At 37.5% G+C, this 24,811-nt stretch overlaps 1 protein-coding gene and 1 long non-coding RNA gene across 2 annotated transcripts; one reads left to right on the forward strand and one right to left on the reverse strand.

Moving 5' to 3' along the window:
- Window positions 1-756: 756 nt before the first annotated feature.
- Window positions 757-22,364, reverse strand: LOC6035947 (zinc finger protein 808). The gene is made up of 3 exons (XM_038255426.1): window positions 21,878-22,364; window positions 9,763-11,005; window positions 757-1,722 (listed from the first exon to the last, which is right to left on the reverse strand). The coding sequence occupies exons 1-3, from the start codon at window positions 22,220-22,222 to the stop codon at window positions 977-979; spliced, it is 2,334 nt and encodes a 777-aa protein (XP_038111354.1). The 5' UTR covers window positions 22,223-22,364; the 3' UTR covers window positions 757-976.
- LOC119767254 lies at window positions 21,214-21,839 on the forward strand. The gene is made up of 2 exons (XR_005277419.1): window positions 21,214-21,350; window positions 21,412-21,839. It is a non-coding gene; the product is annotated as an uncharacterized LOC119767254 (long non-coding RNA).
- Window positions 22,365-24,811: the final 2,447 nt, after the last annotated feature.

Raw genomic sequence — 24,811 nt, forward strand, 5'->3', positions numbered from 1 at the left:
GAGTTTTCGACCAAATTTGACCACGAGCATCGAAAGCCGCTTTCGATGTCGGTCATCGAAAAATCCATGAAAATCCACCCTAATAGGAAATGAACCAATCTAATTTGACTAAAATGGATTCACATAGCTTTAATTTGATGTTAAAAGTGAGAAAATCAGAAATTAGAAAAAAAAAACATTGCTATTATTTCCCCCGGCGGCCGAGACCTGTTCATTTCCACCGTTTTTCCGCTGTCTTCGTTCAATATTTCGGACCAATTTGCGAAATTTAACCGAACACACACACTCGCATTTAAATAAAAACTCGACAAACCCAAAATGAAAAGAATCAACGCAAAGCACTGTTTCGATTCTGAACGTCCCAAAATTTTGTGCTAAGTGATATTTGAATAAACCCTCAACAACACACGAGGGCTTTTGTTAATTTGATTTGGTTAACCGCGGTGGATTTTCTTGAAATAATTCGAACTGTCAAAAATCCACCAAAGCATCTACCGGTGGATACTTTTCTACCACAGATTTTTGTGCGATCAATGCGGTAGATGCTTTGGTGGATTTTTGACAGTTTGAATTATTTCAAGAAAATTCACCGCGGTTAACCAAATCAAATTAACAAAAGCCCTACGGTCTTATCAAGAAATATGTACTTATTTTTCGATTTTTTTTCAGCCTTTCCGCATTAAACACATGTTTGGGCTTATCTAGTTACACTCTTCTTAAAAATGGCTAAGACGAAAAGAAAAAAAAAAAGTCACATCTTGTCTTAAATATACTTTATTTTGAGAACACTCGATTATTCTGTCACAAACTTGACGTCACATCGCGTCATAAAATCGGTTTTAAGGGGTCACACATGTAACACGTGTTCATATTGGTTTTCCTAAACATAATGAAAATCTTTCCAACTTAGGTTCTACACATTTCTTTCAGAAACGCTCATTGTCTGGCTTTCCTCCTTGTTTTCCACTTCCTCATTCTAATCTAACTTAACCGTTCCCAACGGATGTTCCAGCTTGACGATCGACAAGCTGTCGAAAAACGTTTCTTTCTCGTTCATGGGCGTTCGCCGTTCGGCAGTCTTGCGCGCCGCCGCGGGCGTTGGCGAGTTCCGGTTGATTCCGGGAGCCGGTTTCAATGGCGGTGGCGCCGGCGTCTGTCGGTGGACATTGACCAGGTGCCGATCGAACTCGTCCTTGGCGTTGAAGATTTGCGGACAAAAGCCGCACGCGAAGATTTCCACCTTTTTGGTGGTGGGTGGTTCCGGTTCCGCTTTTTGGGTTGGAGTGGGAGGTGCGCTGCGGTGGGTCCTCAGGTGGAAGGTTAGCAGCTTCTGCTCGAGGAACTTGGCCCCGCACAGTTTGCACTTGTACATGATGGAACCGTGGCCACCGGCGCGGACGTTCTGCGCCGAGTGGGAGAGTTCGTGCTTCTGGAGGGTGCCTCGGTAGCCGAAGCGCATGTGGCACGTTTTGCACTCGAACGGCTTCGATTCGCTGTGACTCTTTTTGATGTGGGTTTGCAGGAGGCAGTTGTACATGAAGGTTTTCCCGCAGAGTTCACATTTGGGCAGGGATGGAGGACCACCGCTGCCGCCACGCGGCTTCGTTTGACCGTTCTCCGTCGCAAGGAACTCGATCGGGTCCAGATCGACCACCATCGACTCGTCCTGGGTTTGTTCCGGATCTTTGGTACGTGCGCTGTCTTCCAAGTCATCTACCGGGGCTGAAAATAGAGAAAAGATCAATCAGTTCGAGTTTTGAATTTTTAAATTTTATTCTAAAAAGTCAACAACGGCAACGGCTACTACGACCAAAGCACCGCCCCCGTTGCTATGCGTGAGCAATGAAAAACATAAATAGCTGCGCGCGCGCTTGGCAACGCCCCCCTTGGCAACGAATCAACAAGCCGAAAAGGTATATACCCGAGTGCACCCCTACCAAACCCCTCATTCCCAAACTGGAGATGGCGGCGTACGGTCGTATTCTACTATTTCTAATACGCAATTTCTTTTCTCTCTTTCTAGCGCACCGCATGGGTGTCTGGCGGTCCCGGCCAGCCCTGGCCTATGACCCGGATGTCGAATCGGGCATCCGGGACGATGACGATGACCTGGCAGAACTCGCAGTGGCCTATTTCGAGCGGCTCAACGAGCTAGACCGCGCGTCAGTGGTTCACGAACCGAGATCGCTAGCGGAACTCGCTTTCGCAGCGATCCCGGTTACGGAACCACTCGACGATTGGACCTCTAATCAGGTTTACTATTTCGGACCTGCTGGGGTGATTCTGGAAACGGAATCACTATCAGATCAAAATTCTCTCACTAATTATTTCGTTCCTAGCAATTCGATCGAATCCGTGGTGGATCCGGCACTTCCGGGTCCATCATGGGCTTTCCAAATTCCAAATGAAAATTATTTCGACCAACCCGTGGCGGCTTCGTCGGAGTCGAATCCATCGTTGGGTATAGAAAAATCTCATTACATTGATTTAGACCAACCCGGTGTGGATTCGACTCCGGCGGATGCGCCATCGGGAACCGAAATTTACCCTGATGACACGATTTTGGCCAAAACTGTGACGATTTCCAATGAGAAATTGCCCACAGTACAAAATTTAAAAGTTCAAACTTTCGGCAACTGTCAAAGTCTCGGTAACCGTGGTTTTCACCGGTTGCTGAGATTGCGATATTCCAAATTTTCACTGTTTTCAAAATATTTTTCTTGTTTTTGTGTTTGTTCTTTGGTTGCGTTTCTGTTTACTGTTGAATTAGTTTAGAATGTAGTTTAGAGCTAATTTGGTAGAATTTCCAAATTTTGTGTGCTTTTTCTATCGTAGATAGACCTGAACATTGATAGTTTGAGCTGATGAAATTTGTTCAACCGTCATTTCATTTTCATTCATGCAAATCTATACGATACAAACCAAAATCCGTAAAAAGGTCTGTGATTGTATAGGTTTGTGTGAATTATTTTGAAATGTTGGTTTGCTAAATTCACAGTTTCTCAAATTGACAATGTAACTCGTATCTTTTTCGAAGCTATTTAATGTTTTTATTATGATTTTTTTTTCTTTATTCCACAGATCACAACTGGCTAACGAAACTAACTGCAAGGGAGCATTTTTGGTAGTTGTCTTTAAATCTATTGTATAATTCATTATGATCATTCTAATTCCTTTTGTTTGATTATTTCTTCCCCAGATTGGACTCCTTCCCTTTGTAGTGTATAGCAGATCGTGGGGGCGCTGTTCACGGACCAGCATTCGGACCTCGGTGCGGCATTGGAGCAACTTTTAGTTTAGATCAATGAATTGTAACTTTTTGTTGTAATAAAGCTTTGTTATACCAGACTTTTTATAGTTGTATTGTTTAAATAAGATTGAGAAAATGCAAACCTCAGATGAAATTTAGATTTATGAACTATTTTTAAAGATGTTTCCTACACTTATTTTCAAATAATCCAAATATGTTGGAAATTATAGTAATATTAACAAAAATGGCATTCAGTTAAATGCACATCAATTCCAAAGAGTTATCTAAGCCCAATCGCACACTAGTTTATCATTTGTTTTTGCTGGCCGGTACAAATTTTTACCTGAAAACGCTTCGTGTACGTACACGCAAAACTTATGCTGTACCTTAAAACCAGTGTTGCGTTCCTCACGCGCTCACGCGCTCGTGAGCGCTCACTTTTCGCTCATTCGTGAGGAGGAGCGCTGCGCGAGCTAGCTCACGTTTGCCCGCGCTCACGTTTGCTCCGATTTTTTCAGCTCGCGTTTGCTCCACGCTCGCGCTCGCGCTCATATTTCGCTCACGGAGCGCTCATTTGGACGTGTCGCTAATCATTTAACGTTTTGAGAAAGTTTTTTCAATTCTAGATGGATTTTTTGCTTAAGGTGCAGTAGGGCTGAGGAAATATGACTTTGTGAACAAATTTTATGATATATGAATTGGAATAGCTTATTTTCATCAACCATGTTTTAAAATAAAAAGTTGGATTCGCAAGGGTCAAATCATTTTTCAGACATATAGTTGAATGTATAAATATTTTAGAATTTAAAGGCCTTATTTTCGCAGAGAGGTTAGGGGGGAGGGGTATAGACGCCTAAGTAAAAGGGCCTGTAAACATTAGAAAATCTTACAAAACAATGAATTGATTCAAGAGGATTTATGCTTTGGTAAGTTCGATTCAATGTTAAATGCTTCGTTGATTAAAATATAACATTAAACTGTTTTAGGTACCTAATCAGTGTTTTGACTACATTTCCAGATTGCGGGTCAGAATGAGCTACTATTAAAAAAAGTTATTCCGTTTATTAAATCTTTAAATGATTCAGTGATAAGAAACGGATGATCATTTCTATAAGGTTAGTCATTATTTGGCAGACATTTCAGAAAATAGGGTAACATTTTTGAAACAGTTCTATTTTTAAATATTAGCTTCAAAATTGCTAATGGTTGAAATAACCCTTTTGACTCAAATCAAATAAATTGTCAATATTTTTCACCACAAAAAGGTTGGCTCTTCTTCCAACAAGTGGATTTTATTTAACACTTCCGCAACCAAACCTCTGGAAATATTCAATTACAAGTTATATATGATTTTTTGAACATGAATAATTGTAACTGTTTTAAAGATAATTTAAAAAAATTAAAATATACATAAATTGTCATTTTTTTTGTACATAACAACAATTCAATATGGTCCAATATGAATGTTTACATTATGAATTTAGTTTTTGTTAATTGTTCGAAAAATGTCTAGATTTTAAATAAAACGTAAATTTCGGTTCGCTGACCAAATCTATTTCATTGCTTACTTTTGTTTGTTCGACCACTTTCTTGTTTGTTTTTGCTGCCTGTGCTGAGATAGTTCTGGAAACTTCGTTTCAAACAGGCAGATACTTCAACAGGAAAAAACAACTACCTACTTTGGCTCACCAGCTCACGTGAGCGCAAAACGCTCCGGTGAGCGTGAGCGAGCACGAGCTACCTGATAAAAACTCACGCTCCAGCTGGAGCGAGCAAGCCTTCCGTGAGCGCTCGCTCATTCGCAACCCTGCTTAAAACTTTGAGCCCACCTTTATGGAGGTGAAAGAGAAAATATGAAAACAATATTTGCAGCGGCCTTATAAATTTTTATAACATATTTTAAGATCCAGATTAAATTTTATTAAGCAAAAACCAACTTGAATTTGAGAATGGTTTTATTTTGCGGTAAATATTTTCAATGTTTAAGCTGAATTCAATAAGTCATTTCAAATATTTTTTCCAAATGTTTCCCTTGAACTTTTTTTATGAGTATGGGTAAATTAGGTACTATGGATAAAGCTTCAAAAAAAATCAATATCAAATAAACTCGTTGACGTTTTGTACGAAAAAAATATATATGTTAAAAACCTTTTCACGTTGCAAAATAAAAAATTCCAAGAAATTTTGAGTAATTGCAAATATGTTTAAAAAATGTGTCTCTCCAAACATTTCGCATAAAATAAGTGGTAAAACATGGAAATTTATCAAACTGAAAAAAACTATTAAATTATTAAATTTAATTTAAAAAAATACCTGAGGGATGAAAAGAGGGAATGCGTAACGAAATTTACATAAAAAAAGTAATTAAAATATTAAAAGAAAATCAACAAACCACACATGCATTTTACAATGAGCAGTTCTCTAGGATTTCGGTCATTCGATTTTTTTTTTGTATTTTTTAATCCGACTGAAACTTTTTTGGTGCCTTCGGTATGCCCAAAGAAGCCATTTTGCATCATTAGTTTGTCCATATAATTTTCCATACAAATTTCGCAGCTGTCCATACAAAAATGATGTATGAAAATTCAAAAATCTGTATCTTTTGAAGGAATTTTTTGATCGATTTGGTGTCTTCAGCAAAGTTGTAGGTATGGATACGGACTACACTGGAAAAAAATGATACAAGGTAAAAAAAATTTGGTGATTTTTTTATTTTACTTTTTATCACTAAAATTTGATTTGCAAAAAAACACTATTTTTATTTTTTTTTATTTTTTGATATGTTTTAGAGGACATAAAATGCCAACTTTTCAGAAATTTCCAGGTTGTGCAAAAAATCATTGACCGAGTTATGAATTTTTTAATCAATACTGATTTTTTTCAAAAAATCGAAATATTGGTCGCAAAATTTTTTCAACTTCATTTTTCGATGTAAAATCAAATTTGCAATCAAAAAGTACTTAACTGAAATTTTGATAAAGTGCACCGTTTTCAAGTTAAATCCATATTTAGGTGGGTAATTCTCCGCCAACTCACACAGCAGTTGCCCCGACCCCTCTTCGATTTGCGTGAAACTTTGTCCTAAGGGGTAACTTTTGTCCCTGATCACGAATCCGAGGTCCGTTTTTTGATATCTCGTGACGGAGGGGCGGTACGACCCCTTCCATTTTGAACATGTGAAAAAGAGGTGTTTTTCAATAATTTGCAGCCTGAAACGGTGATGAGATAGAAATTTGGTGTCAAAGGGACTTTTATGTAAAATTAGACGCCCGATTTGATGGCGTACGAATTTTATTTTTCATCGAAAAACACTAAAAAAGTTTAAAAATTCTCCCATTTTCCGTTACTCGACTGTAAAAATTTTGGAACATGTCATTTTATGGGAAATTTAATGTACTTTCGAATCTACATTGTCCCAGAAGGGTCATTTTTCATTAAGAACAAAATTTTCATTTTAAAATTTCGTGTTTTTCTAACTTTGCAGGGTTATTTTTAGAGTGTAACAATGTTCTACAAAGTTGTAGAGCAGACAATTACAAAAATTTTGATATATAGACATAAGGGTTTGCTTATAAACATCACGAGTTATCGCGATTTTACGAAAAAAGTTTTGAAAAAGTTGGTCGTCATCGATCATGGCCATTTATGGTCACCCGCGACAGACACGGACGACGAAACAAAGAGAAACGCAAAAGTAACTTTTTCAAAACTTTTTTCGTAAAATCGCGATAACTCGTGATGTTTATAAGCAAACCCTATGTCTATATATCAAAATTTTTGTAATTGTCTGCTCTACAATTTTAGAACATAAGTTAGAAAAACACGAAATTTTAAAATGAAAAATTTTGTTCTAAATGAAAAAATGACCCTTCTGGGACAATGTAGATTCGAAAAATACATTAAATTTCCCATAAAATGACATGTTCCAAAATTTTTACAGTCGAGTAACGGAAAATGGGAGAATTTTTAAAACTTTTTTAGTGTTTTTTTCGATGAAAATACGTTTATTCGAATTCTGAGTACGCCATCAAATCGGGCGTCTAATTTTACATAAAAGTCCCTTTGACCAAATTTCTATCTCATCACCGTTTCAGGCTGCAAATTGTTGAGAAACACCTCTTTTTCGCATGTTCAAAATGGAAGGGGTCGTACCGCCCCTCCGTCACGAGATATCAAAAAACGGACCTCGGATTCGTGATCAGGGACAAAAGTTACCCCTTAGGACAAAGTTTCACGCAAATCGAAGAGGGGTCGGGGCAACTTTTCCCGATTTCGTGTGAGTTGGTAGAGAATTACCCAGGTGACTTTTTTGAAAATAGTCGCAGTTTTTCATTTTTTTAAATTAGTGCACATGTTTGCACACTTTTGGAAAAAATATTTTTAAAAAGCTGAGAAAATTCTCTATATTTTGCTTCTTTGGACTTTGTTGATACGACCTTCAGTTGCTGAGATATTGCAATGCAAAGGTTTAAAAACAGGAAAATTGATGTTTTCTAAGTCTCACCCAAACAACCCACCATTTTTTAATGTCGATATCTCAGCAACTAATGGTCCGATTTTCAATGTTAATATATGAAACATTTGTGAAATTTTCCGATCTTTTCGAAAACATTATTTTCAAAATTTTCAAATCAAGACTAACATTTTAAAAGGGCGTAATATTGAATGTTTGGCCCTTTTGAAATGTTAGTCTTGATTTGAAAATTTTGAAATGTTTTCGAAAAGATCGAAAAATTTCACAAATGTTTCATATATTAACATTGAAAATCGGACCATTAGTTGCTGAGATATCGACATTAAAAATGGTGGGCTGTTTGGGTGAGACTTAGAAAACATCAATTTCCTGTTTTTAAACCAATATCTCAGCAACTGAAGGTCGTATCAACAAAGTCCAAAGAAGCAAAATATAGAGAATTTTCTCAGCTTTTTAAAAATATTTTTTTCCAAAAGTGTGCAAACATGTGCACTAATTTAAAAAAATGAAAAACTGCGACTATTTTCAAAAAAGTCACCTAAATATGGATTTAACTTGAAAACGGTGCACTTTATCAAAATTTCAGTTAAGTACTTTTTGATTGCAAATTTGATTTTACATCGAAAAATGAAGTTGAAAAAATTTTGCGACCAATATTTCGATTTTTTGAAAAAAATCAGTATTGATTAAAAAATTCATAACTCGGTCAATGATTTTTTGCACAACCTGGAAATTTCTGAAAAGTTGGCATTTTATGTCCTCTAAAACATATCAAAAAATAAAAAAAAATAAAAATAGTGTTTTTTTGCAAATCAAATTTTAGTGATAAAAAGTTAAATAAAAAAATCACCAAATTTTTTTTACCGTGTATCATTTTTTTCCAGTGTAGTCCGTATCCATACCTACAACTTTGCTGAAGACACCTAATCGATCAAAAAATTCCTTCAAAAGATACAGATTTTTGAATTTTCATACATCATTTTTGTATGGACAGCTGCGAAATTTGTATGGAAAATTATATGGACAAACTAATGATGCAAAATGGCTTTTTTGGGTACCAAAAAAGTTTCAGTCGGATTAAAAAATACAAAAATTAAAATTGAAGAAAAAAGACCGATTTCGTAGAGAATTGCTCAATGATTTCTCTAATGATCGATTACAATACTTGCTGCTTCTGACGATGTTCCTGCTTTGACAATTCAAAACGGTTCCGCTACTGGCAACTTCTGGCAACTAGATAAATCAACATTGATTCAAAAATTCAATATCAAAATGTACAAAATCAAAAAAGGAACTTAGTAAAACATTTTTTTTACAAATTCAGCAATTCCCCACGAAAACAGCATGATTCGAAAAAAAAGTTCTCCGATCGGGCTCAAAATTTGTCTGAGGATTCCTTGGCCGAAATAATTAGACCCGTATTGTTTTGTTTGGCCATTAGGGTGACATACGTCGTGTTAGGGTGGTCCGAAAAATGGCAATTTTCATCATTTTTCGCAAAAACTATTTTTTTTTAAATCATAACTCCGCGCCATTTTATCCGATTTTAGCTGTCTTAGACGCAAAAGAATGGTGATTTGTTTGGCTATTTGAGAAAAATAGTAAAAAGTTTCAAAAATCTAGCTTAACATTTGAAAAGGTCGTATGAAAACTTAAAATGCTGTTTTGAAGGTCTCGGAATCAAAGAGCCTATGTCTAAAAATATTTTTATCGGATTAATCGGAAAATTTCACAAATAATATCAAAAAATGGTGAAGTTTTCGATACTCTGAGATACGATTTTTTGAAAATGAAAACTGGGTTTTTCGACGCGCCACGCGCAAAAATGGAAAAATGGCGAAACCGGGAAAAAATCGACTTTTTTCACTAAAACTGCGATAACTTGAACGTTTCAGCGATGACCTATACATGTTAGGGTACCAAAATTTTCGTAATTGATAAACGTAAAAAATCCAAAATTTTGCGTTACGTAATAAAAGAACGCTCCCATTTGTGACGGCCGAAACTGTAACTTATTCAAATGAAATTATTTTCTTACCTTCCTCCGCCGCCCCATCCTGCTGTTCCTGCGCGGCCCCACTCGACACAATGTTCAGCTCCAGCTCCTTGTGCAGCCTTTTCTGGTGCTTCAACAGCATATCCCGCTCCTCAAACTCCTGCTCGCAGACGATGCACACAAAAAGCATATCGGCGTCGCTACGTTTCTTACCACTGGCCATCGTCGTCAGACTTTCGTTGAAGCTGATGGCGCCGACCGCGGTCGTACTCGAATCCAACGCGGAATTCTGCTGCTGTTGCTGCTGTTCCCGCTTGTTGAGCATCGCTTCCAGCTGTTGCTGCCGTTGTTCCTTTTCCTTCTCCAGGGCGATCAGCTCGTGCATCTTCATGTGCGTGTTGAGGACACTTTCGCGGGCGAACGCCTCCGAGCAGATGATGCATTTGTACTCGTTCTTGTCACTGCCGGTGGAAGTGGCAGTTCCGGCGGGAGATTCTACGGCGAGACTTTGCTCAGGGTGGAATCGCCGGACGTGCATCGTCTGGGCACGTTTGTTGGGTAGCTTTTCCTCGCAGAACTCGCACGGCCACTGGTCCTGATCGGGTTGGTCGGTGCCTTCGGGCTTTTCCTGGTGCGTTTTCGCGTGTTGTTGAAGCTGCGATCGGGTTGAGAACCGGTACAGACAGACGTCGCACTTGAACGGTCTGTTGTACGCGACGTGGACGTTCTTGTGGCGCTTGAAGCGAACCATCGAAGTGAAGGTTTTCGAGCAGATCTTGCACGTGTAGATCGTGGCGCCGGACTCGTCCTTGTCTTCCGCACTCTGGTCACATTTGATCACTCCGACGCCGTGCCCCAAGGCCTTGTGCCGAATCAGGCGCAGTTCCGTCGTCAGCGAGATGAAACAAACGTCGCACTTGAACGGTTTCGACGGGTCGTGCTTCTGGAGAATGTGCGTCCGGGCGGCACTCTTGTACTGGAATTCTGCCTCGCAAATGCCACACTTGTGGTTCCCGTTCTCGCCGGGTTGGTAATGTTCTTCGAAAAACGTTTCCTGGAGGTCCACGGCCGGGGCCATTTCTTCCAGCAGGTTCGGCGAAGGGGCGACCAGCGAACTTTCCGCATCCGGGTAGAACTGACTCTCGAGCAACAGAGCGGACGCGTCGCTGTAGTCTTCCATGGTTGTGTCGTTTTCTGTGTGTTGGGAACTTGGCTGCTCGTCCCCGTCGGGCAGTTCCTGCTTGATGACGACCTGCTGTTCTTCCTTTTTCTCCACTTGCATGGCCTGAATATAGATAGATAGGGAGAAGATTGAACGATTGTTATACTATATACAGTAAATACGTTATAATTTGAAGAAATGACTTGACTCGGGTTCAGGGTTTAAAATGCTCCGATTTCTATATGTAGAACTTTCAGCGTTTGTATGTATATACATTGGATAAAATCATGCCAAATATAAGCCCTATACGAAAAATGGAAGTGGGGCAAACCGGGAGTTGAAGTTTAAGGTCCGAAAACATAAAAAAAAATTAAAATTGCTTGCATGTCATAAAATTTGATCCATTCCAATTCTCTTGGCTGCATTTGATAGGTAGATATTTTTCAAAATGTGCCATTAAGATTTGGCAATGGTTTGAATTTTTCTCATATGGCCTTTCTCCGCCAACTCACACAGCAGCTGCCCTGACCCCTCTTCGATTTGCGTGGAACTTTGTCCTAAGGGGTCCCTAATCACGAATCTGGGCACCGTTTTTTTTATATCTCGTGCCGGAGGGGCGATACGATCCTTTCAAATTTTGAACATGCAGCCTGAAATGGTGATGAGATGGAAATTTGGTGTCAAAGGGACTTTTATGTAAAATTGGACGCCCAATTTGATGACGTACTCGAAATTCCGAAAAAAAAACTATGTCTCATTGAAAAAAAAAAACACATGAACAAGTTTTTAAAACTATGCCATTTTCCGTTACTCCACTGTGAAACATTTACCCAGAAGAGTCATTTCTAGACTTTTTTTCGATAAGGTCCTATAGAGCTCAAATCAGGAATTTTTCTGGTACTTTTGTACCCGAACCTCTCCGATTTCAATGAAACTTTGTAGACATATTATCCTACGCTTATATAAGCCATTTTTGTGTATATCGAGCCAGTTGCACTCGAAAATGACATTTGAGAAGGGCGTAAGGGTTTCAAATATTTTTGTATTTTGTAAAATAAAATTTGCTGTATCTCTAAGCCGTTACATCGTATCAAAAAATGGTCAAAGACAAACTTGTAGGTAATTAGACGATCTTTGAAAAAAAAATACACTGGAAGAAAAATATACGCCAATTCCATGAGATTTCTCAATTTTTAAGTTTAAAAGTTAAATTTTGAAGGTGATGTCACGATTTTTTTCGTTCACAATTTTTGTGATAATAGCCTAAAATGTGACAAAAAGGCTCACGAAAAATGCAGAATGCTATGTAAAGTGGTCTAAACGTCAAAATTTTCAAAAACCGATAGTGGGATTCGATTCCCCAGACAATTTTACATAAAAGTCTCCATATTGACAATTGTCCTATGTCCAAGCCTTGTGAAGATATAGCGGCTTTAAAAATAAAAAATGTTGAAACAATAGGGTTTTTAGTGGTTTTTGGCAATTTCTATATGACAGACTTGATTTTTTAGTCTCGTGAATATTTTTATCGGAAGGCAAGTTTAATTTCAAATTTTCAGGGTGACCACTCAAATTCCATTTTCAAATTCCCGACTTTTTCCCGACTTTTTTCCAGACTTTTCCAATGCTCAAATAATAGGCATTTCTTATCTAAAGAATTATTTTAAACAAAAAACTTTCTATAAGAAAAGTCCATATTAACCACCGAAAAAAAAACTCAATGAATTAAAAAAAATCCAAATATAGGCATTTTTTGAAAATACAGAAACTAAACAACAAATCTCGGGTGAGTTTTCAAAAAGCCGTAAGAGCCACCGTGACCTCTGACACTAATTTAAGTTTTTATCGAAAATGAGACAACATTTCAATTTTTTTAAGTTTGGGGCATGAAGGACGTGTAGATGAACAATTTTGAGCATTTCTGATATTGGTTTTTGGTAAGTAGGTCGAATAACGATGCAAAAAGGACTTTGCTTACCATTTTTTTTTAAATGAAAATTTAATTTGATATGATTTTATGCTTTCCCACTTATTTTAAGCGACTGTTTGAAGAGACATTATTTTAAATAATTATGCAAGAACTAAAAATTTCAATTTGGATTTTTTTTTGCAATTTCATTATTTTCTTTATGTTTTCAAAACGTAAAAATCTTTTCAATTTTGGATTATATTCGATATTTGAATTTTCCGCAAACTGAAAATCAAGCTTCATCTATGGCAGAGGCGACTCGTGCCCGAATGTAGTACCTGTTCAATGATATTTTTTTAAATTCTTTATTATAAAGTTTTTCAGCCGGAGGCTGGTTCAACTCTTTTGGATCATTTGACTTCGTGCTTGAAGTCGACCCGGTTACAATGTTGTTTTTAATAAATATTGTTCATAGATCGTAGTAAATTTATGAATCTTTATTTTAAAAATGTCTTTGAAGCTTTTTCTTTCCAAATGGCTTTTATTTTTACGTTTTATTATTTTTATACTATTAAAATTTTCTGTTTATGCAAATAATTGATTACACGTATGATTAAGACTTTTATCCCGTTAAAATGTATTTTTAGACTTAATCATTAGCGTGGTGAATGAAGAAAATAGAGCAATCGCTCTGCCATCCTTATCAAAATTCAAGGAAGTTATTGAATATTGTACAAAATTTCAAAACTATTCATCATGACGTTCAGAAAAAATCCACATCCTTCACAAAGGAAAACTGTTTGTTGGGCTTTTAGGCCCAACAAATATTGAGCTAACTTGGTTAAAAATTAAATTGACATTTTACTTTATACTTTTAGAACCAGGTCGTATCGCTTATGTCCTCATGGTTTTGGAATTCAATTTCTGAATAAAAAGAAGGGCTTCTGATGTTAAAAACAAAACTATATTGACATGAATCCGAGATAATTAAAATATTTGTTTTTAGCATCAGTGAAAAAAAAGTTTTCAGGACAAATTCATGCTACAATATATGATAATAATATATTCAACTAGAGTGAACCGGACCAACAGTCTGAATAAACACAGTCGTTTTTGGAGCATTTAATGGCATCAACTCTTAAACTTTTTAGGACTGCATCCGCTTTAAATACAACCATCCTGAAAATAAAATAACGATCATGGTTGAATCTACTGTCATAGTTCTTCTCATGTGTCCCGAGTCTGGAAAAAACACAGTACTTTTTTGTTTCAATTGTTTCAATTCAATTTATCAATCACACTATCTAAACTTAACATTACATCACTTTCCAGTAGAGCAAGAATCCACTAGTAACCAAGAAGATCGAAGAGGTTCAACGCGCGCAGTTGAACATTCCAGTTTTAAAACAAGCCATCACCAGTCTGCGCAAAACAGCCTGATGCCTAAAAGTGCGCCAAATATAGAGCAATATCTGTGGTGCTCTCGCGCTCTCTCATTTATTCATGCTCTCAACGTGCTGTCAACGCGCTGGCTTGTTTACCTTTTGCAAGCAGCTCCCAGCAGAGCTGAGCGAGCTAAGTCAGCTGGGGCCAGGGGGTGGCATTTCGCTCTCTCCCAAAAATGCTGTAGGTTCACGCTCTCAGATTGAACCAGATTTACCAACACATCGATAATGCCGCTGCGTATGAATAGGAAGCTCTTTACATGTGTTGAATTTTTTCCGTATGGAGATTTTTTCCCCGACGTTCAGAGGGTCGGTGTGAACGCGACGAGCATTTGCGCGTGGCCCGCCAGGCTGACTCGCTTTAGTATTGGTGGGATGTAAAGAGAGGTAAAGAGTAAAGAGTGGCGGGCCAATGCTTTTTTGGTGCATGCAGCGCTGCTGAACTTACGGCGTCGATTTTGTTAACGTATATTCAAACAAAAATTGTAATTGTATGTTGCTGGTTGAAAAACACCGCGGTAATTAAATAAAAAAAAATTATCCGCTTGAAATCGGCTACCTGTTCAATGAACAGGTTGAACAGGTGGACGAGTCGCCTCTGATCTATGGTAGGTAATTTACCCATACTCACAAAAAAAGTTCAAGGGCAACATTTGGAAAAAAACACATTTTAAATTACTTAATGAATTTAGTTAAACAATTACAAATATTTACCCAAAAAAACTATTGCCAAACTCAAGTTCGAATCCTGTTTCAAATATTCAATTATGTGACAAAATGGAATAGAATCATAATTCTAAGCTAGCCATTACGCTCTTTTTTATATTAGTTTTTCATCAACTTTACCTCTTGTTTTGTGAACAAAATTTAAAAGCGATCATTTGATTCATAAAAAAATATTTTGAAAATCTCTGTGAAAGACTCCAATATTCATAAAGATTTTAAAGGTCTTAAACAGCTTTTCCATACTCAAATATTGAAATAGTGAAAATAACCTTAAATTTAAAGTTAGTTTCTAAAGCAGAAATGAGTGAATTCAATTTGAAAATTGTACAAAATATTACAAAATTTATTCAAGAGTTAAAAAGCTCAGAATTCCCGACTTTTCCCGACTTTTTGACATAAAATCATAAATTCCCGACTTTTTCCCGATTTTTGGCGGATTTTGACGAATTCCCGACTTTTTCCCGACTTTCCCGATTTCCCGACTTGAGTGGCCACCCTGTAAATAATTTCCCATAAGTTTGAAATTGAAAAAAAAACAAAAATTAAAAAAAAATATTTTTGAAAAAGATTTTTTGTGAAAAAAAATTAATTAAAAAAAAGCAGCATTTTTTTCCATGTGTCAATTTTTCTGAATAGTCCTCATCAATACCTACAACTTGGCCGAAGACACCAAATTAATAAAAAAAATATTGAAAAGTTACAGATTTTTTTAAATATTTACGTACCATTTTTGTAAGAATAGCTGCCAAAATTGTATGGATATGGGTGAACCATTAACACAAAATGGCTTCTTTGGTGATAGGGAAGGCCTCCACAAAGTTTGAGCCAAATCAACAGATAATTTTCTTTCATTTTGTTGAGCAATTTAGAGAAAAAATACAACTGATCGGAAAGTTGCTAAACTAGCATCTTAACATTTTTACCGTTTTTTTATCATGTGCAATCGATTCCCCAGGAAATTTTATGTGAAAAACTGATACTGTTATAATTTTCAACACTTATTTTGAAATGCCTCTTTTAAAAACTCTGTATCTTTTTCAGAAGCATGATAGGACCATACCTTCTTCGGGAAAGTTTTAGAGGACATTCACTGCCCCTGATCGCATAAATCGAGCCAAACATTTCATTAGGGCACAAAACCAAAAACCGCGATTCAAGAAAATCGCTAGCAAAAAGTGGACAACTTGTTGCAATTCCTATTTAAAAAGAAAGCTTGACTGATGGTATTTTTACTGATGATACGATAAAACACATCATTATCCTCAACTCTGCTTAGATGCTTCTTAATTTATGTTGATTTTCGCAATAAAACTGATAATTTAAAAAAATATCGTTTTCGGGCCCTTTTAACTCTCCAACTGTTGTTTATAATGGGCCCTTTCTAAACGCAATTTCGAAGAGAACTAAAAGAGCACTAAAGCGCTGTTACCCGATTGTTGTTTTGAATGTCGTTTATGGGCCCTTTTGTTTAGTTAGAAATCCAGGAATGTGGAATCCAGCGGAAATTTTGATAATTGGTGAAGTTTTGTGATCGAACAGTGTTGATAAGATATGTTAAACATAAAAATTCTTCAAAAGTGTATTTTTTCTGAAGAAATCCTTGGTGAAACGTAAACCAAACTTTGTTTTGAAGTGAATTATTGTTAAGAATGTATGCAAAGTTCACTTTATAACATAGAAAGTTCCTTAACCACGAAAAACTAACGAAAACGAAAAGGGCACAATTGAACTTTTTTTTCTGGTTTGGATTGAACATTGTTATGTGCCCTTTTGTGTTTTTGATTTTTTCAATAGGAAATTGTTTGTTATCAATCTGATTCTTGGAGGGCATGTAGGGAGTGTACTAATGAATGAAATAGTGGAATAATCCCAAATGTTTACGTTTTGGTTTTGTGCCCAAATGAAATGTTTGGCTCGAAATGTCCCATAGAGTTATCTAAGCCCGATCTCACGCACACTAGCGCACCATTTGTTTTGCTGGCGGGTACAAAATTTAACCTCAATCTTTTTCGTGTACGTACACGCAATACATGCGCACGTAGATAACTCTATATGCATTTTCATCACTTTTGAGTTATTGATGCAGTTTCGTTCAAAATCGTATGCTCGTTCCGAAAAGCCTATAACATCTAGAACTGGGACTTCGAATGTATCCGGATATCCGGAGCTTCGGATAGACGGGTAATTATTCGGTATCCGTAGGTATCCGGATATTTTTTCTCAAAACCATTAGAAAAGTTGAAGCGATTTCCTGAAACTTTACTCTATGGGGTAACTTTGGACTATGATCACGAATCCGAGGTCCATTTTTCGATATTTAATGACGGGGCGGTGCAAGCTAATAACTTTGTAGAAAATTGATACACTCTGAAAAATAACCCAAAGTTACAAAAAAATAAAAAAAAAAACATAGGAGGAAGTGGGCCTAGACGACCAAGACGAACAATCACTCGTACGATCGTTATTCTTACAATTCCAATATGTTACTAGCAATGCAATTAGTTAATTCTACTACCACATAACCGCCAAAACGACGTAAACGCCACGGGACACAAGATTGAATGGTGTTTTTTTTTCAAATACTTTGTTTTCTTATAGCATTTGGAAAGCCCAAAATAAGACTTCGTTTTTAAGGTCATTTTATCAAAATGCCATTATTCACTACCAATGACTTGCACATATTTAAGAGTATGATTTATCTTTGGGTTATTTTAGTTGATAGCTTCCCCTAATTTGAAAATGATTTTTTCTTAATGGGTTATTGAATATTCGAGGAGTACATAAAATTTTCCATAAAACGACATGTCTTTCGATTTTTGACAGTTCAGTTACGAGAAACGGGAACGTTTTCAAAACTATTTTTTTTAAATTTTTATGATGAAAAATACGTTTTTTTCTGAATTTTGAGCACACCATCAAATTAGACGTCCAATGTTACACAAAAGTCCATTTAACACCAAATGTTCTATCATTTTCACGGTTTTGAACTACAATTCATTAAAATGTGTCTTAGTAAATATCCAGAAAAAATAAAAATTTAAGGTATCGTACCGCCCCATCGTCACGAGATATCGAAAGATGTCGAGTTAATTTTTTTTGAAAAATATGGATTTTTGCGGAATTTACGAAATTTGCAATTTTTTAGACAACCAGCACGGTGCAAGTCACCCTAATGGCCAAACAAAAAAAAAATACAGGTCTATTTATTTTGGCCAAGGAACCCCCGGAATAATTTTTAGTCCGACTGGGGAACATGTTTTTCAATTTATACTCTTTTCAAATGGAATTGCTTTATGTTGTAATATCACACTTTTTTACAAATAATCATCAGAATAATGAAGATAACTAATGTAGCATTTAACGTGATTTATGAAGCTATCAGAAGTAAAATAATCCATTTGTTTCAAATCCCATAAATTTTGATTGTTCATGGTGGCCTCCCTGTCCCCTCTCCTTTCTGAACTATTCTGCTCCAAACACCATCGCTTGTACCAAAAATTGGGGAAAAATATGCTTCTTTCTTCATTACATGGAAAAATATCCGGATATCCGTGAATTTCGGATAATATCCGTTTTTTCGGAGTTCCGGAATATCCGATCCGAAGTCCCAGCTCTAATAACATCCAGAACTTTGTTCTAGAAATCCGGAGGAAACCCAGTTTTTCCGTGAAAACTTAACACGTAGCCTTATGTGTGTGGGACAAAATTCAAATGCGTTTTTCTCAGCTTGCTATTTTTGCTTATGGGACATTTATGCGAACATGGGCAGATTCAGGACTATACTTCTACGGTGTTAGTTTTTAAATTGAGTGAAAAATGAAAATTATTAAAATTAAAATGTAAAAAAGAGGGTTTTCCCATACAAATTTTAATCGCTTTGCGGAAAGCCGGGTCAAATCCAATCGCTCCCAAATTTTGGGGGGTTGTTTAGAGGCCCAAATGGGACCGGAAAATGCCTGTTCTGTGAAATCGATCATGTCGAGCCACCCTAGTATTCACGTTTATAGTGCAAATGCACCATACTCATGAATAAATTCCTTCGTGGTTCTCAAATTCATGTACACAATTCACGATTACGGGAATTGATTTGTTTGACTTTTGACCTCTTTAGAGCACCCTAATATTCGAGCTCAGACGAGACAAGCCCATCAGTTGAAGAATGTGTCGCTTTAGTTTTTTGGTGAACGTGTTCCGCTGGAGAAATGCGCACTGGTAGAATAGCATTTGTGAGTTTGCTCGTAGGAAGCTGCATCCTGGAGAAGGATGGGTTCGAGTGTGGCGTACCTAAGGCCGACTCAGATTACCCGAAATATCCGTATGACGGTGATCCATACCCTGGACAATTCCCCTGGTTTGACCTTGTTTATCGTCGGACGCAAGACGACACCGTGCAGTACGCTTGTGGTGGTACCTTGATTAGTAGGAAGCACGTTTTAAGTGCGAAAATTTGCGCCACAAATGAAATCGGATCGTTGCTGGACAGCGGAGAGCTTATTGTTCGGATGGGAGTTCATATGTACGAATTGAACAAACGCGGGAATAGGATGAAATCTTGGAAGGAATGGTTGCTGAAGGCAATGAACCGAACAGAGATTTGGTCTTTGGTGCTAGAAAAAAATGTTGATATTGGTAACGGTCAGTACCGTCACGTGATGTAGGTTCACCAACCAGTGGATTATGACAGCTCGAGTAAAAACGAACTGGTTATTTTGGAACTTAGTGCCAATATTAAATCCACCAAATTTGTGCATCCAATTTGCGTGTTAACAAGTAACGAAGCTTTCAGGCCTGACACAATGATAGGCTGGAAAGTGGTTAATAACGACACATGGTTTGAAGAATTTAACAGAACAACAATAATATGTTCAAGCAGCAAAAGTACTAAATACTACAATCAAACTGAGATTTGCCAGAAAGACCGCGGAAGCATAGGAATCTTTAAGAGTATATCGTATCCTTGGTACGTTGCTGGTATAGTGGATTGTACAAGTCCGCCATTCGTTCCGTGTGCGAAAGAACCCAACTTTAAATCCGTCGCATTAGTACAATTGAATGTCTACCGAAATTGGATTTTGAACGTCACCAAGCTTACTAGTTTGCAAGATAAACGTTTTAATGAAGGGCGGATCACGCTGGTAGCAAAGAGTAAAACAAACAAGGTACAATGCGGACAACGGATTGCAAACAACCTTGAGGAGGAGGTAAAACACTACGTAGTTGAGCCTTACCCTGGTCAATGGCCGTGGTACGGAACCGTGTACCACCGGGAGCCAAACCGCGCCGTAGAGTATGCTTGCGGAGGTACCTTAATAAGCGAATCACACGTCCTAACTTCAAGACTTTGCGCGATTAATGCAAATGGATCTTTGCTGGACAGTGGAAACGTTTTCGTACGGTTTGGAACTAATAAGCAAAACTTACTAAACTTTGGATATGCTCAGCACCGTCAAGTATTCAGAATACATCAACCAGTTGATTTTGATAGAAACAGCAAGAATGACATAGTCATTTTTGAGATGAGAGTCAAGGTCCAGTTCAACGACTACATACAACCCATATGTATTGGCCGAATAGGGTATATTAATGATGTAATGATAGGCTGGGGAGCAGCTGAAGACAAGCAACACTTGGATCAGGTCAGAAATAAGAGGAAGAAATGTTCAGATACGCTTAGGTCGTGGTACTATAACCAAACTGAAATCTGTAATAAAGATCGAGGAAGCATTGGCATGTATTCTTTGAAGGATGAGTGGTACTTGAAGGTTATCGTTGATTGTACCAAGCTTTCGTTTGATCCGTGCAAGAAAAATTACTTTTTCTATAGAGCCAACACCGTCCAGCTAAACGACTACTTGTCTTGGATTATAACGGTAACGAATCTTGAATATTTGCAAATAATTAGAAGAGGCCAGGGTTTCGATGCAACGAAACGATATCCTAAACTCTTGCCCCGACTAAATTGTGGGAATTCTCTTGCAATACACAATGATAGTGAGTCTGATGACCAGCTGCACAAATACCCATGGCTCGCTCGGATTTGCATTTACGTTTCAACTAGCAACGATCAAACAGGAACACTAATTAGCCACCGTTACGTGCTGACTGCTGCTGAAACTTTGATACACATCGGCATTTATGATGCAAAAAGGTATCCAATTCCACCCAATAATATTTCTTTTATATCTTGTAAATTGTTTTTATTGCAGTATGTTCGTTAGGTTAGGAATAAACAAACTCAAACAATACCAGAATTGCCTCTTGAAAAAGGACAACGATAGAGATTATGACGTGGAGTATGCAGTGATACATCAAAATCACAACATAGGTGGGGATCGTTCCCCTCACAACATAGCTCTAATTCGTACAAAGAAAACTGTTCTTTTCGAAGGTTTATACAGACAGATGGGCCAATACATTTACCACAATTTAGATTTTACTTTTTCTTTTAGATCATATCCATCCCGCTTGTTTGCCAGTAAACCAAAATCTTCAACAAATGGAACAACAAACATACGTCGTTGCAGGTTGGAATGGTTTTAATTATACCTTTCGGGAAGCTATTGTTTCTCAACGAAAGTGTGTAAGTGGAAAACTTGTAAATATTGCCGAGATGCAGTTTTGCACCAACCACGCTGACGTGAATTGCACACCTATGTTAGGAGCACCGCTTGGTAAATTTGTATGGTTCTTGGGAAAGCGATTTGTGCAGTTTGGAATAAATCTTAATCAAGACCCCAAACAAGGTTGTCAAGATAAGGACATGGTGTTCTTAATGGTAGCATACTGTATGGATTGGATTGTAGCTAACATGGAAGAATAAGAGTTGACCTTATTAAAAAAAAAATAATAAATCAAATGACCATCTTTCGAAACACAATAACTGACTTTTTTCCAAAACCAAAACCAAAATCCTACCTGCTTGAGCTGGATCTCGCGTGCGCTAACCTCGCGCATCTTTTCGTCACTCCGCAGGCAGGTCTCGTACAGCTCGTACGCGGTCAGCAGGCGCCACTTGCAACCCCGGCAGATCCGTTCCGGCATCCCGTTGAGCATCTCCCGGGTGCCGAGTGGAGCGCAAACCTCCAGCAGGATCCCGTACAAACTTTTGCACTCGTAGTCCACCACGGTGCTGAAGATCGATTCCAGACCTTGCACTTGCCCTTGTTTTCCGGTTCCGCCGTTGGTTAGGCAGATTCGGCAAATGTTTGGGCCCGTGGCGGCGACCACGGAGAAACCTGCGTTCGCTGAGCGGGTCTCCATTGGGACAGGACGATGATGCTGAGCTTTTGTCACTTGTGAAGAACAAAACAATTTTTTTTCTGAAATTAAAAACGAGAAGCCAATTTTTTTATTGTTTGTGCAAAAAAAACACGACTCGCGGCGGCGGCGCTCGTTTATTTGTTTGACAGGAATGTCAAAACTGATTACACGTTTGTAGGAAACTGTCCTCTTATGAGTTGTGTTATCCGCTACCTATTTTACCCATTTTTGGGTATCCCATACATCAGGTAAAAGGGTAAAATATTTAGGATAAAAGCACTCAACCCTCTGGCACCACTGTAAATTGGGTACTAAAGCCCTATGTAATTTTTTGCAATTCCGTCGTGAAACTACTTACTTTTCCTGTCATTCTTGAACGACGAAATAGCCTACTTTTCTGTACCAAAAATAACAGAATCGAATAGCAACACTTTTCAAAATAAATACTGAAAAGTTCTACTTTTCAGCACTGAAATGGGTGCTGAAAAGTTGAACTTTTCAGCACTTGTTTCGAAAAGTAACACTTTTTAACATTTTTTTGATTTAAACCATTTATTGACAAAATACATAAAAATTTGACTTAAAATTTCACTCAATGGGTGTTTTTCGGAATTGCAGAAAATGTTGTATGGAACTCGTTGCAAAACTTGATTTTTTCAGCACTCTTCGTATTTATCCAACTCGGTGAACCTCGTTGGATAAATGTACGACTCGTGCTGAAAAAATCCTCTTTTTGCAACTTGTTGCATAAACTACTATTTTATGTACAACGGTAAAAAACACGATTAAAAACCATTTCTGATCACTTTTTTCATTTTAACGCAAAAAAATTTTTTGTCAAGACAACATTTTTTCGATGGATCAACTATGGTCCCCTTGGAACGAGCTGTCAAGTAGGAGCTTTTCTGTCAAGAAGGACCGCGGGGTTAAATTTTCAAAATTGATTCAAAAATCCATTTTTAACTCTTTGTGGTCTTGCAATGGGTCATTGTACTCAGAAAAATAAGCTTTATCGCTGTAAACAATAATATCAGCAATCTAAGCTTCATTTTAGGACCCAATTGCTAGAACGTTTGACAGTCACCAAAACCTCGAAGAGCCCAGTAGTAGTATTAGTGAAGAGCCCACGTTGTTTATCGTGGGCCATTTTGTCAAGTTCTTTCATTTTCATTTGTCGAAGGAGAATGACGTTTTTTTCTGCCTCACCAACTCGATGTTCAAGAAAATGGCCCAACATGAATAATAAAACTTTTGCCTTTATTTTAGAAGATTTACAAACCAAGTGGATCTTCTGGAGAATTGGGTACTAAAGCAACTTTTTTTCGATGGATCAACTATGGTCCCCTTGGAACGAGCTGTCAAGTAGGAGCTTTTCTGTCAAGAAGGACCGTGAAGTTAATTTTTCAAAATTGATTTAAAAATCTCATTGTACTCATTGTACTCAGAAAAATAAGCTTTATCGCTGTAAACAATAATATCGGCAATCTAAACTTCATTTTAGGACCCAATTTTTCAAAATTGATTTAAGAATCCATTTTAAACTCTTTGTGGTCGTACAAAGGGTCATTGTACTCAGAAAGATAAGCTTTATCACTGTAAACAATAATATCAGCAATCTAAGCTTCATTTTAGGACCCAATTGACGATGCCACAATGGCTTATGGTCAAAAGTGTGCCACTTCAGGTTTCGGTCGCGTTGCTGACTCGGAGCCAGAACTTTTTAATCCCAGGCCAACTTTTCTGCCAAATTCTGCCATTTTCTGAGAGTGTAACTTGTGACGTATCCAGCTTTTTAAGCAAAAATGGCGTTCGAATGTTGAACGCTCGAAATGTCAAAATCACGCAGCGGTACCAACATTACGAAAAAAGTGTGCCATGGCATGACAGCCGCATTTTTTTTCTAATGTTGGTGCTACTGCGCGATTTTGACATTTCGGTCGTTCAACATTCGAACGCCATCTTCGCTTAAAAACCTGGATAGAAACGTCATGCTCATCTTGAAGTTGATTGTTTATCTTTTGAACACAGTTCTATTGGTGGAATAAGCCATCGAATTGGGTCCTTAAATGAAGCTTCGATTGCTGATGTTATAGTTTTCAGCGATAAAGCTTATTTTTCTGAGTACAATGACCCTTTGTACGACCACAAGGAGTTTAAAATGGATTTTAAATCAATTTTTAAAAATTAACCTCGCGGTCCTTCTTGGCAGAAAAGCTCCTACTTGACAGCGCGTTCGAATGGGCCCATAGTTGTTCCATCAAAAAAATGTTTTCGTGTCATTTTTTTTTGCATTAAAATGAAAAAAAAACTGATCAGAAATGGTTTTGATCGTGTTTCTTACCGTTGTAAATACATAAAAATTGACATAGGGCTTTAGTACCCAATTACCAAATTAGATGGTGCTGGAGAAAATTTTGTTCTCGCAACGGAATTTGTTCCACGTTTGCGGCTGTCGAATCTACATCTGGCAGAATCAAGTGAGTTTCAAACGAGGGACTGTGTCTTAGATAGTTTTTTCTGCTGTAGTTTGAGGTGTGCACCAAGGGGTTGGAAACTCTTAGAGCTATAATTATTATGTCAACCAGTATA

Source organism: Culex quinquefasciatus, chromosome 2, assembly GCF_015732765.1.
Source record: "Culex quinquefasciatus strain JHB chromosome 2, VPISU_Cqui_1.0_pri_paternal, whole genome shotgun sequence".
Classification (NCBI taxonomy): Eukaryota; Metazoa; Arthropoda; class Insecta; order Diptera; family Culicidae; genus Culex; species Culex quinquefasciatus.